The sequence below is a fragment of the Balaenoptera ricei genome, chromosome 7 (assembly GCF_028023285.1).
Source record: "Balaenoptera ricei isolate mBalRic1 chromosome 7, mBalRic1.hap2, whole genome shotgun sequence".
Lineage (NCBI taxonomy): Eukaryota > Metazoa > Chordata > Mammalia > Artiodactyla > Balaenopteridae > Balaenoptera > Balaenoptera ricei.
This window is the reverse complement of record NC_082645.1, coordinates 90,285,252-90,299,755: the sequence shown is the minus strand read 5'-3', so window position 1 is coordinate 90,299,755 and position 14,504 is coordinate 90,285,252. Positions and strand designations below refer to the sequence as shown.

Sequence of the window (14,504 nt, the reverse complement as noted above, 5' to 3'; positions counted from 1 at the left end):
GGCCCCGAGATGGGAGGCAGACCTCATTTGGCAGCCCCAATATGCAGATACAGTGCCTTTCAAAAATAACGGATCCACCCAAATTGAGATAGTCCACAATCATTTTTAAAATCAACATGAAATTAACGAATAAAATGCTGAAAATCAAACATTGTTCAAATATATGGGACAGCATGGCACAAATCTTCATGTAACAAAAACATATGATGTTCCTTCGCTGACAATCCAGGACTGCCGAGCACTCAGTCTCAAAAATCTACAAAGTGTCAGAATTTGAAGCTGTTATTAAAGACAATCAGTGTGGCAGATATAATGGATCACTAAACTACTGCAAGTTGCATTTAGACTTTCTTTTTAAAACTACACCACATATAAAGATTTCAAACTTGCAAAACATTGTGTTGAATACAAGGTCATTTTCATTTTTATGAGAGAAAACGATGTGAAATTTGATATAATTTAACGAGCATTTCTGGTATACATACTATATATGAGGTACTGCGCTAAAAACGGGGATAGGAAAATAAATAAGACTCATTCTTTGTTCTTGAATAGTCCACAGTAGAGTAAGGGAGACAGAATGACTGCACTATGTGGCAGAGCCCAGCTAGTCGCTCTCCTATGTCCAAGGGGACTACTTTCCCAGGCCACTGCATCTAGACGGTGCACACGGCCAGTCTCACCAGTAGAATGCTGACACAAAAGTGATGTCTGCCACTTCCAGGCCAGACCCCACGCCTCCTGTGGCATCCTCCACACTCTCTTTGTTCATCAGTTAGCACACTGCAGGGGATCTGCAGAAAATGCCAAAGCCAAAAGGAACAGTGGGCAGCTGGTTGTATGGGTCAGAACCCGCACCTCCCACCCAGAAAGAGAACCCTTTGCTGGGATAAACCACTGTCCTTCGGGGGCTGTCTGTTAAGTTGCTAGACCCTGACCAATAGACAGTATAATGTAAGATGTAGTTTTCAAAATGAAAGCGCAGCATAGGGAGCTCTAGGAACACAAGAATGTGGCCCCCAAGTGATGGTGAGGGGGAAAGGGAGGGAGGGAATTCCTAGAGAAGAGGCAACTGGAGACTCATCCCAAGAGATGAGCAGGATTTACCTGGGGTGGGGGAAAATGTGACAGAATACTATGTTACATGTACTAATTTAAAGGGTACAAAGGAATAGAGAAGATACTGGACCGGTAAGCAAAGTGGGTTTTCACCTAAAAGCAATGTAGAGCCACTCAAATATTCCCAGCAATACTCCAGACATGATCAGGTTTGCAGCTGTAAAGTCCTCAATGGAGAACAGTTTGGAAGAGTTGGGAGCTAGGAAAGGCAGAAAGGCCAGTTACTGGTCTGCTGCAGCTCCCCATGGTAGGAATGAGAAACGCAAGGTTTGGTGCAGAAAAGAGGAAGCAGATCAAAGAGATAGCATGTGGAAGCATCAAAGGAACTTTCTGACCAACTAGACAAGTGGTAGAATATGGAGAATGAGAGGTCATCAAGGAATGAAGGATTTCCAGGTTTCTGGATTAGATAACCACGTGAATGGTGGCACCAGAAATGGAGAAACAGGCTACAGGAGAATGGGGAGAAGCAGATGTACAGAGGACAGGCTGGGCTCGAACTGTATGTGGGACATCAAGGAGGTGAAGTCCACAGGCTGGTGGATATTGAGTTCTATAGCAAGTTCAAGGCTAGAGGTGTGTGCTTGAGGGTAGCTGAAGCCATGGAATGGATGAGATCCGACTGAAAGAAAGGCCAGAACCCTGAGGCGTCAGCACACAAGGAAACAGTATTGAGAGCACCTGCAAAGACACAGAAGAGAAAGACATGTTTAAAAATCCTGGAAAGCTCATGGGTAAAGAGAGTTTTAAAAGATGAGATATCATCAAAAATAAGGACTGAAAAGTAACCATGGGTTTTAGCTGTCAGATCTTAATAATCTTGTTGAGAGCATTTTAGCTGGAGAATAACTTACACTCATCTATTGGGAAAGGTAATAATGGAGACTAGAGCATAATGATTCCTTCTAAAGAGGTGTCCTCAGCTCCAACTGATGGTTGCCATGTGGGAAAGTAAAGCCCAGTATTCTCAGAGCTTCTGATTCTTTTTTCCCTAAAAGAAGACAGAAATCTGGATTTTTCCATGAAATCTCAAAATATTTAAACATGGCAACTAAGTCAAAATATAACACTGAGCAGAACTTAAAAAACATGTCTGTGGGTCATAGCAGGCCCCAGGAGCCCTGCGTTTGCAAACTCAGAGGCTGCTCAATGCAAGTCAAGTAACAGAACCAAAACCAAGTTAGAAACATGTGCCTTGTTGATGGTGAGTCAGTCCTATCCACATGCTGGAAAGAGCATCTAGTCCACACATTGGGAGAGGAGAGAACTGAATAGGAAATAAAGCACTCTAGTCAGTCAGTGCCTAATAAACTGAAAAGCATTTTGGGAATCCAGTGTGGTATACATTTAGCTTATGTGTACAGGAAACTTAAAATCTGGAAACGAGACATCAAAAGCTGAAAAATTCAGGAATTCAAGAATTCTAATTTATTCCTCCAGGCCAGTCCAATATGATATCATACCAGATTCTTGTTACTGCACAGATTCTTAGATTGATCTCACAATTAATCAATAAAGATAATTGCTCTTATCTTAATTCAGATCCGGGAAGCTGATCTCAACTTGTAAAACAAACAAATTATTCCAAATATCTGAATACAGAAGAGATTCATTTTGAAAGTCAATCAGATGTTTCTTTAATTTAAAAAAACTATCCTCATATGTACAGATCCGCAAATCTTCTTAAAAATTCCATCACACCCACTACCCCATGAACTCAACGTTCATATTATCTCATTCAACTCCTGAACTCACACACACACACTATACACTCATTTACACTTTTGTTACTAAACAAATCTTTCCCTTATTTACTTACATATAAAATGAATGTTCAATTTAATAAGTTATTTGAGCACCTGCTGTGAGAATTCATTCAGGGTAGGAGTGGAAAGACACTTGCTAATAACAGGTTGGTCCGTAGGTGTCTAAGACATAGTATCTGCCACCAAATGAGTTTAAAAATCAAATTAGTTCAGTGATACCAAAAGATTAGTGGTAGTAGATTAGTGGCTCTCAATCCTGGCTTGGCATTTGTATCATCTGGACTTTTTTTTTTTTTTAATACCTATGCCCAGGCTCCACTCCAAACCCACTGAATGAGGATCTTGGAGAAAGGGACTCAGGCATTTGTATTATTTAAAATGTTAAATGTTAAAATTAGAGGTAACTAATGATCAGCCAGGGTTGAGAGCCCCGCAGGATATGGCTCAATTACCCATTCACCTGTGACACATAATTTTGATGATTAATTAACTAATTACTCAATGATCCCCACCTTGACTACTTAAGACAATCTCCTCTCCACTAACTACTTAACTGAATTGGATTTAGAGCCTTGGACAATGACAAACTACCAGGATCCAAAGACAAGCAACCCCATAATTCTTGCCCCTTGGTCAATTCACCTCACCAGTAGAGTTCATCAAATGGCAGGCAGGGGAGGCCACAGGAACCTCAAAGTCCCAGATTTCAGAGCATAATTAAAGCCTTCCCCAAAGCTCCCTCCGTCTCTACAGCATCTTACCTACTTCTGGCCTTATCTGATGCTGATTCAGCTGGCTCCCCACATTCCACAAATACAGAGTTTCCTTTGTTTCTTCTTCTCAGTTGGATGTGGCTACTTCTCTGCTGCTGCCCACAAAATCCAGAATGGCCTCCTTGGGCTTCACTTACCCTTCAAAGTGTACAAACCTCAAGGTTATCCTCAATCTTGACATCTGCCTTTCTCCCATCTAAATTATTCAGGGCCCCGGAAGAAACGGGCTTAATTTACATTCACGTTCCTGCTAAACTTGTTTCTTTACCTCTTTACCTCTCTACCTGGATATCTCAGAGATCTTACCCAATTTTTCAATTTGTAATTAGACTGAGGAAGATCCTTCATACTTGATGCAAATCCTGCAATACTTGTCACAGAAATTAGACTTCTCCCTATAACATAGAGACCTATACTGTAAAAGATAAAATCAAGAGGAGTTTGTGGATGTCCCATCCCTTTGCAAGAAACACAACTGCTTGATAGGTTGATAGGTTACTGCAGCAGTTTGTAGATGGAATTGTCTTTTTAAAACAAACTCTAAAAAAATAAATAAGATAGATAAATTCCACTGCATAATGACCTGCTAGCCTGTGTATTAATGACTGAGAGTAAGGACCTGGAGGCATAGTTCCTGGGTTCAAATCCCAATTCTACCATGCACTAGTCATATTTCTGTGTTTCTTTTTCCCCCATCTGTAAAATGAGGATATTAGTACCTAGCTCATGGAGTCAGTCATTTAATATATGTAAGGCACCTAGAACAGTGCCTGCACCAAGTAAGCACAATTCATGTTGGTTGTTATGTTATTACTACTGAGTAAGGGCTTAAAACCTTGCTGTCCAGGGAAACAAGCCTTTTAACTCTTTCACCGATTTAAAGACATTGAATTTATGCCAAATTGTTTTCCAAACTGAATTTCAACATTTCTGGTCTTTTCCCATCATTTTCTAAATTCAATGGATAAAAGCATGGAATTTATGAGAGTATTTCTTGACATTTTAGTTCCATTAGGAATACCATTTAATATTAGTTAAGCCTTGTTATGATTACAATGCTATTTAAAATGAAACTATGAGAGAGGAATATTTTGGGAAGGAAAAATATCACTTGCCAGTTATTAAATTGAGATTTTAAAAGCCGAAGAAGGGAGAATTTTTAAGTTGCAGGTGGCCTTTAAATGTCACATTCACTAATATATAAATGTAAACACAGAAAAATGTAATGTCTGGTAATAACAGTAAACTGATCAATACAATTATATTATGTGATATGTGATATTATAAATCATGCTTTCAGTCCAGAATATCAATAGCTTTTTAACACCTTTTAAGATCAAATTACAATGCATTAAATATCATACAGTTAGTTCCCCATGTGTTATTTATAAGCTTATAGCTTACTTCTATTACTTGGACAGCTCCAAGTATTAAGGCTTTAGAGATAAATTATTTTTAATAATAATTAAAAATAAAAATATGCTTATCATCTCAATAAAGCAATCCTTCAATGAGATCTACTTTAATAATTTGTCTAGAATAACGTTGTTAGGTTTAACCTTAGCTTACTTTCAGAAGTTAGGGAAATATGATTTCAAGGACAACTGGTTACTTGTGTAAATCTCAGTTTTCAACTGAATTACACAATATAATCAGCACACTACTGTAACAATGGAAGAAAAACCATTGGGTAAATACTCATATAGTTATACAGGTCACTTTGATTATTTTCTCTCTCTGCCTCGATTCCATTAGTAAAGAGTCCAGCTTTTGAGATTATATTTTATATATTAGCAGATCATTCACCATGCTCTTCTCCAACTCTTGGCTGTTCAAGGCAACATACACATGTATTTATCCAGGGTGGAATTTTTTCCTATATAATAATTCTTAGTGGAGGCACAGACGTGCAAGAGATTTTCTTAAATTCCTCAATTATATATTTAGAAGAAACACAATTACTTTTATGCCTTGCATAACCTAAAAGACATTAAAAGAAATTACATCTTTCCATTCTCGAAATTGGCCAACACACTATTTCGACAGTTCTCACAGCACGAGAACAAATATTAAGAGAACCATTGGCCTCTAAAGCAAGAGTTTATGACTTGTCCTGTTTGAGGAGGATTTGGGGCAAACAAAATATCCCATGTGAGGATTCAAAAAAATAAAAAGATGCTCTTGGATGCCTTCATTTAAAATTTCCATTGAAGAAGAAACAGAGGCCCAGCATGTTACCCAAAAATACAATATGAGTTCCAGAGGCCAGCTAGGTTTTCTGAACATTTAAGTGTGCACTGCACACTTAAAAACACTCTTCCAGAGCTCCACTTAATTTTCACTTGCTCCTGACTTCAGGGACAGAGCTGGGGACACTCTTTGTCATCATTTCAATAGTCACTTTGTGACCACCTAGAGGTGTGGGATAGGGAGGGCGGGAGGGAGGGAGATGCAAGAGGGAAGAGATATGGGAACATATGTATATGTATAACTGATGCACTTTGTTATAAAGCAGAAACTAACACACCATTGTAAAGCAATTATACTCCAATAAAGATGTTAAAAAAAAAAAATAGTCACCCCGGACCTGACACAGCCCACACACTTAGTAAATGTTGATAGACTGTGTGGTGTTAAAGTAAAAATAGCAAAGTGCAGAGTGGTTGGTGTAAGCACACAGCATCCCTCCACCTGAGCTCCTGCCGAAGTCATTGAGGGAAGCCAGCGCACGGGGCTGAAATTCCAAGGGCTCCATCAGTTATAACTTCCGAGTATCTGATACTTGAACCAATCAACTTTCTAACCCAAGGAGCAGACATAGGGCGGGCCTTAGCAGGTCAAAAATCACACCTGAGGTGAGGAGCACCTTCAAGCGTTCCCTTGAGAACTGTTCGCTCAAACAACTTCTAAAGCAGTGCTTGTCAAACTTCAGTGACCAGTGCAGTCACCTGGGAGCTTGGTGAAAAGCAGACTCTGAGGCCGTGGGCTTGGACTGGGGCACCAGATGGTGCCTTTCTAACGAGCCCCCGAGTGATTCTGATGCTGCGGTACCCGCGCCACCCTTGGACAAGCAAGGCCCACAAACGCCCAGGTCAGTTATATTAGCAACATCCAGAAGTTGCGGCCACAGGTCGTGACAAATCATGTCGCCGAGGTGCTCTGCGTCCCCCGAGCGTCGCCACCCTGTCCTCGGGGCACCTGGCAGGTGCCGTGGCCGCGGAGCGCTCCCGGGGAGTCCGCCCGCAGCCGCGCCCCCTCCTCCGTCCCGCCCGCGCGCCCCCCGCGCCGCGCCCACCTTCTCCCGGGTCTTCAGGTACCGCTGCAGCGCCTGCTGCGTGAGCTCCCGGACGCGCAGCTGGCCCTCCTTGCAGGGCACCACGATGCCGGTCCTGCCGAAGCACACGGTCACTTTCATCCTGGCCCCCGGCGACCACGCCGGGCCCGGCCGAACAGGTGTCTGGGCCGGCGGGCGCGGCCGCACTCTCGGGGGCCGCCGGGCGCGGGCCCGCACAGAGACCCCGGGGCGCCTTTCCCCGGCGCCCCTCAGGGCCGGGGTCTAGCAGCAGAGCCCCTTCGCCCCGGGCAGGCGGCCGCCGGCGGGCGGGAATCGGAGAGGAGGCGGCAGCGGGGAGGGCTACCTCCCAGGTGGCGGGGGGCTGGCGACGCCGCGGTCCAGGGGCCCGGCTGCTCCTCCTGCTCCTGCTCCGGCGCGGGCCCGGCCCAGGCGGCTGCTCCCCGCCTGCCAAAGCGAAACTGCCGGCCCGGCCTGGCCCGGCCCTGGCCCTGGCCCTGGCGGCGGCGGCGGCGGCGGCGGCGGCGGCGGCGGCCACGGGGCCGACCCCAGGCCCCGGGCTGGAGTGGGCGGCGGCGGCGGCGCGCGGGGCCGGAGTTGGGAGGAAACTTTTGCGCCGGATCCCAACTCCTCCGCGGCGCGCCTCACTCTGGGCTCCCCCAGCCCCAGGGCCGGCCTGGGCCCGGCTCTTAAAGGGGCCGCGGCGCTCCCCGGGCCGCGCAGTGCACTCGGCGGCTCGGGGCGGGGGCCGTGCGGGGCGGTAACCGGAGCTCGTAGACTTCGTCCCCTCCCTCGGTCTCTCCCTGGCTCTGTCCCTCCCGCACACACATGGAGCTCTAGGGAATTGTAACGGGACCTCAGAGCTCCTCACCGGGGGATTGAAACCGGATCTCATAAAGCACACTCGAGGGAATAGCTGGGAGACTGCAGAGCTACACCCTTAAAACGAGGGGATTGGAGTAAGATTCTTGGAGAGCCAGGGAGCAGGTGCTTCTCGCCACGCCCACCAAAAACACCCCAAGGCGTGAAGGCTCACAGGTACTGAGCTGCAAGGGTGGCCAAAGGGCCTGTTAGGAGCTTAGTCTGAAGCACAGCGTCGCATCTGCCCTCTGAAGCTCTTTGATGGTAAAAATGAAGGGATTCTTGGAGGCAACGTGGCAGTGGAAACGGTTCCTTTTACGGAGAACACTCAGTATTCCCCCCAGAGGTCACATCCCAGACCTAGATATGATGGCGTATGTTCACATATATCCTTCTGAAATGTGCTTCCTGTTGTGCATTTGACTAGAAAAAAAAAAAATTTCAACACGTTTAGGCTCATGATTTGGCAGGTATGTATCCATCACCAATTGAAATTGGCATATCTGGGGGGAAAATATAAATAACATCTGTACCATTTTTAGCTCACACATGAATGAGCTCCTTTGAGCCTAACAATAACCCTGTAAGTATTATTCTTCCCATTTTATCGTGAAGAACAGTACCCAGGGGGGGTTAAGGGAATGAGCTGACTATGGAGTTAGTTATGCTAAGAGGAACTCGGTTCTTCCAACGCTGAATCCCCCCACAGTTCTGGTCTCCCCCCCAGTTTTCTTCGCAATCCAGCTCATCCAACAAGTTCCTCAGGGCTACATCATGTATTTCTCTAAAAAAGAGATTTGTTCCAATGTCAAGATGCACTTAAATTGAACTTGAATTGCCTAGGGCAGTATAATAAAGCACAGGAGATTAAATTTATGGGCTCATGGGCTTTCACTTTTAAATTTTTTTAATTCATTCATACATGCCATATATATGTGTGTGTGTGTGTGTATATATATATATATATATATATATATACACACACACACACATACATGGTCTTTTATGTACAGGGCCTTATATAAGGTCAATGGCATCAAAGAGGATCATTTGGACCAAGAAGTTGATTTGAAAAAGATGTATATTAGTATTAATTTGGTTGCAAATCCAATACAAACTAATTTAAATAAACTAAAGACAGGATCTATTTCCTTATAAAAATCAGAAAAGCCAAAGAACACTCCTTTGAGGCAAGATTGAATCCAGAAACTCAAACAATGTCCTCAAGAGGCATCTCTCTCCATCTGTTGGCTCTGTGTTCCTCCGTGTTGTCTCCATTCTCAAACAAGCTCTCCCCAAAGGAGGCAAAGATGGCCACCCCCAGTGTTTCAGGTTTACACAGCCTTAAAGCCAGCCATCTCAGACATCAATGAGCCTTTTCCTGGTGAGGACTTGCATATCCAAGCTTAAGTCACATACCCGCTCTCTGGAGAGAGGAATGCAGCATGTATTGGCCACGCCTGATTCACTTGCCACTAAATCATATGGACTAAGAATAGGGGAACGGTGAACCCCAACAGGTGAGACAAAAAAAAGAACATTTAGCCATGACAAAATATAAGCTTGCTTCCCACCCTCAAAAGTCTTATAGATAGTAGAGGCGACAAGGCCTACAGATGTGAGAAGTTAAATAGAAACTACAAAACAACAATGAATGTGATAATTCTACTGAACATTATTGATTTAGATACATGCTAGGCACTGTTCTAGGTGAAGATAGATATAGTTAGATATTACATATGTACATATATATGCATACATGTATATGTATGCATCATATGTTATGGATCTACATCTTATTTTCCTTTGCAATAACCTTATAAGAGAGATACTTTTGTTATCTTCCTTTTAGAGATGAGGGAACTGAGGCCATGGAAGGTTAAGGTCACATTTCTTAGAAAGTAGTGGAGACCAGATTTAAACCCAGGGAATCTGACTCCAGAATCTTCGTAGTAATGGCTATGCTGATCTTACATGGGAAGTACCAAATGAGCAGGGCAAACAAATACTAATGCAGGGCATTCACATGTGACACTTTTAATATTGGGTATTATATGGACATGTAGAATGGTACAGAGCAAAAATTTTCAGCTGATGAGATAAACTTGCATGTTACCATTCTTTATGCTTCATGGCTTTTTTCTTCTTCTTCACACTTGCTCCAGTCTCCTCCTCTTCTGCTCAGATAATGAATAGCTCCTGCTCTTCTTCACATCACAAAGTTCCCCCTGGCCCAGCTTTAGCCCCTCCCCCATACCTAGAGCCCAGACCCACTGTCCTGGCTTTGAGAAGCCCCCAGTGAACCACGAAGAACACCCAGTCTCTGCAAATCCCACTCACAGAAAGAGTGGAATCAGGTCTCGTGAACGCAGCAGAGGTTGTGAGGTGTGAGATGAGGAACAGATGAAGGTGGGCACAGATACGAACAAGGCATTGTACAGTCCTGCACACTGTGGCGTAAACGTTAATGACCCAAGCTAGTATTATAAAAAGAGTTTAGCGTTTACATTTCATGTTTATTAAATAGCCAGATTTAATTTGTTGTTCAACCTTATCACAGCATACACAGAAACAATTTATCATATATTAAGAAGTGATAGAACAGAACATGGTTGCAACAGACAATCAGGCCTAGCAAATTCCTAAGTCAGTATTTCATGCCCCGTGGGACCTCCTGGGCAGAAGACAATAAATAATTTGCCTTGATTGAGTAACACTAGAGGATTCTAGGCCTGGGCTCCATTTTCTTGTTTTGCCTGTTGGATAGGTAAATATTGCCTGCGGTGTGATATTTTCCCATTTGTTATCCAACAGCTTAGCATGCTTTGGAGTAGCCTATGAAAATATGTTATGCAGAGAACAATAATACTGACCGATATTATTAAACTGCTCTGTGTTATGGAAAGTATAACTAAAATGTCAGGTACCATTGGGTGTATACTGAAGAAAGAATGATAATTTTTAATAGATAGTTGACCAGTCATCCATTTTGATATTTTGCACTATTAAGAAAGAAAATATTTTTATCCTTCAAGGAATTATTTATAACAAGCACTATTTTTCACAAAAAAATTAATTGAATTGGAGATAATCTTTTTTCTAAGACCCTTGGAACAATTAGTATAATAGATTATGTTCTTAGCTTCCTTATGAAATCAGGTGCCAGAGTGATAGCATAAGAGAAAAATGAGTATGATTTTTCATTCTTTCCTTCCATATTTAAAAGCAAAGTGTTTGGCTTATTTTCTTTAACTTAGCAAGAATAAGCTTTTCTTAAGAGATGTTTGTCTCTAAATGCCTTATGGCATTCATTTGTTGACTGTTTCTATAGGTCTCCTTATAACATAAATATTTTACACCCTGAAAAGAGTATTGTGGGCTATCAGCTTTTTGAAAGGTTCTTAGTTATGCCTGTTCTGTAAGTAAGACTCGTAAGTCTCCATAATGTTTCATGTAGACCATCCCTCCTTATACTGAATTCTACTCTATGAATGTTAGTATCCTACTTTGATTTATGTTTTCTTAAAAGGACATAAATCCTTTTCATCCTGAATCATGAATTGAGTACCTCTTTTAAAAACAAAATAAACAAACCAACACAAAGCAAGGAAACTGTTCCAACGATGTTTCATTGAGAGCTGATCATTAGTTAGATGATTTTCCTCACTGTGTGATCTCTTCCTCTGAAGCATATTAGGGTCCATGAATGCCGACCACTAGGAGTAGGTTCTACTCAGAGTAGCACCGGGTCCTCTCACCACTAGGCTTCTGTGAAAGAGTTAGACGGAAGCCAAAGGCAATGGTCAAGGGTGCTCTCAAACAAGCTCAGTTATCCAAGGAAAGATCCTGAACTGAGGAGAGCTTGCAATCAAGACTTCTCTTTTCAATCCTACTCACTTTACCTAAGGCCTCCTTCTGCCCCCCATTTATATCCCTTGACTTCGAGAAGTGAGTTGGTGTTCGTGTAATTGACAGAAGGTAGAGAAAGAGCTGAGATTTGGCACCAGATGCTTCAGTGTATAAAAAGAATACAGGCAGAACTAGTAGACTGGAGCTAGACAGACCTATGTTCCAAAGTACTCTGCCACTTACCACCTATGTAATCTTTGGCAGTCTCCACTGTGCTCCTTTATGAAATGGGATGATAATCCTATTTTAAGGTATAGCATACATAAAGCACCCAGCACATAGAAGATGAAATGTATTGCCCTCTTCCACCTTTTATTCTATTTACTAACGTTTCTAAATGCCACTTATTTTCACTAGGCTTGAAACTACTTCCAAAAAATAATAAATCAAATGATACTTGAAAAGAAATAAATTAATCAATGATCATCATTGTCAACAGTTTCTAAGGCCCAAGTATTACTTGCTTTGTAATGAGGGTGTCACACTCATAGCAAAAATAATAAGATTTGTATTGTATGTCACAATCTACATATTATTTAACTCGATGCTCAAAAAATAATCCTGGGACATAATAGTCGAGTCCCTGAGAATCATAGAAGTACAGAGCTGAAAGGGGCCTTGGAGATTATTTGTACAATTTCCTCATTTTATAGATGAGGAAACAAAAGCCTGGGAAGGTCAGGTGACCAACCAAATTCAGGACCCAGATCCTCTGGTTCATAAGTCCATTGCTTCTTTACTTCCCTGCCTGCCTGGTAATGAAATGTAGAACAAGAGATATGACCAACATTGGCTTAAGGCATTGAACTTTCTTTGGCCCAGAAGGTGATGGGAAGGAACTCATTTTTTTATCTGTTCCTAAAGTTTCCATTTAAACTAAAGATTCTGAACCCTTGTCCTTGCCACAATTGTAAATCTCAAAAAGAGTTGCTGAGTGTTAAGATGACTGTTACAGAAAATAGAAAACCATCAAAGGATTTTAAGCAGGACAGTGACATGATTGGATTTGTGCTTGGAAGAATACAGGGGACCTAGGAGAGAGACAGAAGCCCTGCTGAGTTCATTCATTCAATCATTCATTTCTTTGTGCAACAGTATTTACTCAACACCTATAATCTGCTGAGCACAAAGTGATCACAAAGCTTAGACTCTAGTGAGGAAGACAGATGATAAATGACTAGCCAAATGAACAAAATATTTGCAGATTGTGATAAGGTGTAATGAAGGGTATAAACAACAGGCTGCGTGATAGGGAACAATGGGGTAAGAGAGAACCTGTTTAGACTGGATAAGCAAGAGAAAACAGGACTTTGTGAAGAACCTGGAGAAAAAGGAATAGCAAATGCAAATATTCCTGAGATAAAATGGAGACTGGTGTGTTACAGGAATTAAGAGAAAGCCAGTTTGGTTGCAGCATTAATGAGCCAGGAGAGAGAGGCAGGGAAGGAGGTTGAAGAGATTGTCTACAAAGTGACTCAGGTGATAAAGATGATGAGGAAAGGCAGATTCGAGAGATCTTTCAGGATGTGTGACAGATCAAAGCCGGCAGGCTTTTAGGAGGAGTCCAGAAAGAGTCAGGTTTCTAGTTAAGAGGTGACATTATTGATTAAAGCTAGAGAATCTTGAAAAGGCTGGGGGAGGACAGCGGATTGTGGGAAAAGAAGAGTACATTCAGTCTGGGACATTTTGAGTTTGATGTGCCTGCAAGGGGATCAGGTAGAAGTGTTTAGTTATCTGGAAATGTAAGGTGTAAAGGTCAGGAGAGAATCTGGGGACTAGAGATTTAGATTTAGGGGCTGTAGATTTGGAGGTGAACTCATCCGAATGGAGATCATCCAAAAAAAGGAGTCTAAAAAGAAAAGGCATAGGACTTGGACTAGAATCCTGGAGAATGCCAATATTGAAGAAGAGAGAGATGCAGAGAAGTTACACATGTGTATGATGATGCATTATTAATTACAAGTTACTATTTTATCATATGTATAAAGTATTATCAATGTCAAGATATGATAAGAAAGGGTGCTGCTGCCCTAGTGAAGACACAATGATGAGAACAGGAAATTGAATGTTACAAATGGAAGGCAAGATAGTTTGACTGGAACAGATAGCACAACATAGGATACAAGGCTATAAAGATATGGGAAGAAGGACATGATTGAGGGAAATAATTGAGGGAGAGCTGTGAGATATAGACAAAGGAGTTTGGATCTGTTTCACCAAAGAAATACCCTCTCGGTGCTTGATCAAAGGTGTAATATCCATAAAATAGCATTTGATTGTTATTATTCTGACGTCTTCATATATAAAGAATTAGAGTAGAAAGTAACTAAAATTTGGGGAGAATCCAAAAGAAGAATGTTGGAGTCAATTGCATAAAACTATATTGAAGTGAAACATCGTGTATGTACATAGTTGTAGAATATCCCCACCTGTACATGTGTTTATACAAAGTGGTGGACTCTGCGATTGCTTAATGTCCAGCCCTACTACTATTCCATGCATGGGAAACAGAGGATGCCGCATGACTCAGGGTCCAGTCAGGCAAATTAAAAACAGACATCTCAAACAGAGGGAACCGAATACAAGAAGTTAATTACACTGTTGATGGAAGCGCTGAGAAACCAAAAAGGAAGTGCAAGGCAACTTAGACATTCCCCACAGCAGGAAGCTGCTTCTTTCTCTAGGACTGGCTAGATGCAGGCAGGAAGTAGCGTTAGCAGAACCCAGAAGCTGGGCAGCCTGGCAGGAACTAAAACCATAGCAGAGACTGCCTGCCAGAAGCGG

The 14,504-nt window shown here is 42.3% G+C and overlaps 1 protein-coding gene across 1 annotated transcript in view; it reads right to left on the bottom strand.

The window, feature by feature from the left end:
- Window positions 1-7,446, bottom strand: part of PARD3B (par-3 family cell polarity regulator beta) — a 1,037,929-nt gene extending 1,030,483 nt beyond the window's left edge. Inside the window, exon 1 of the mRNA XM_059928520.1 lies at window positions 6,954-7,446. Within this exon, the coding sequence (XP_059784503.1) occupies window positions 6,954-7,073 (120 nt within the window). The 5' untranslated portion in view covers window positions 7,074-7,446. The remainder of the gene's footprint in view (window positions 1-6,953) is intronic.
- Between the last annotated feature and the right edge of the window lie 7,058 nt (window positions 7,447-14,504).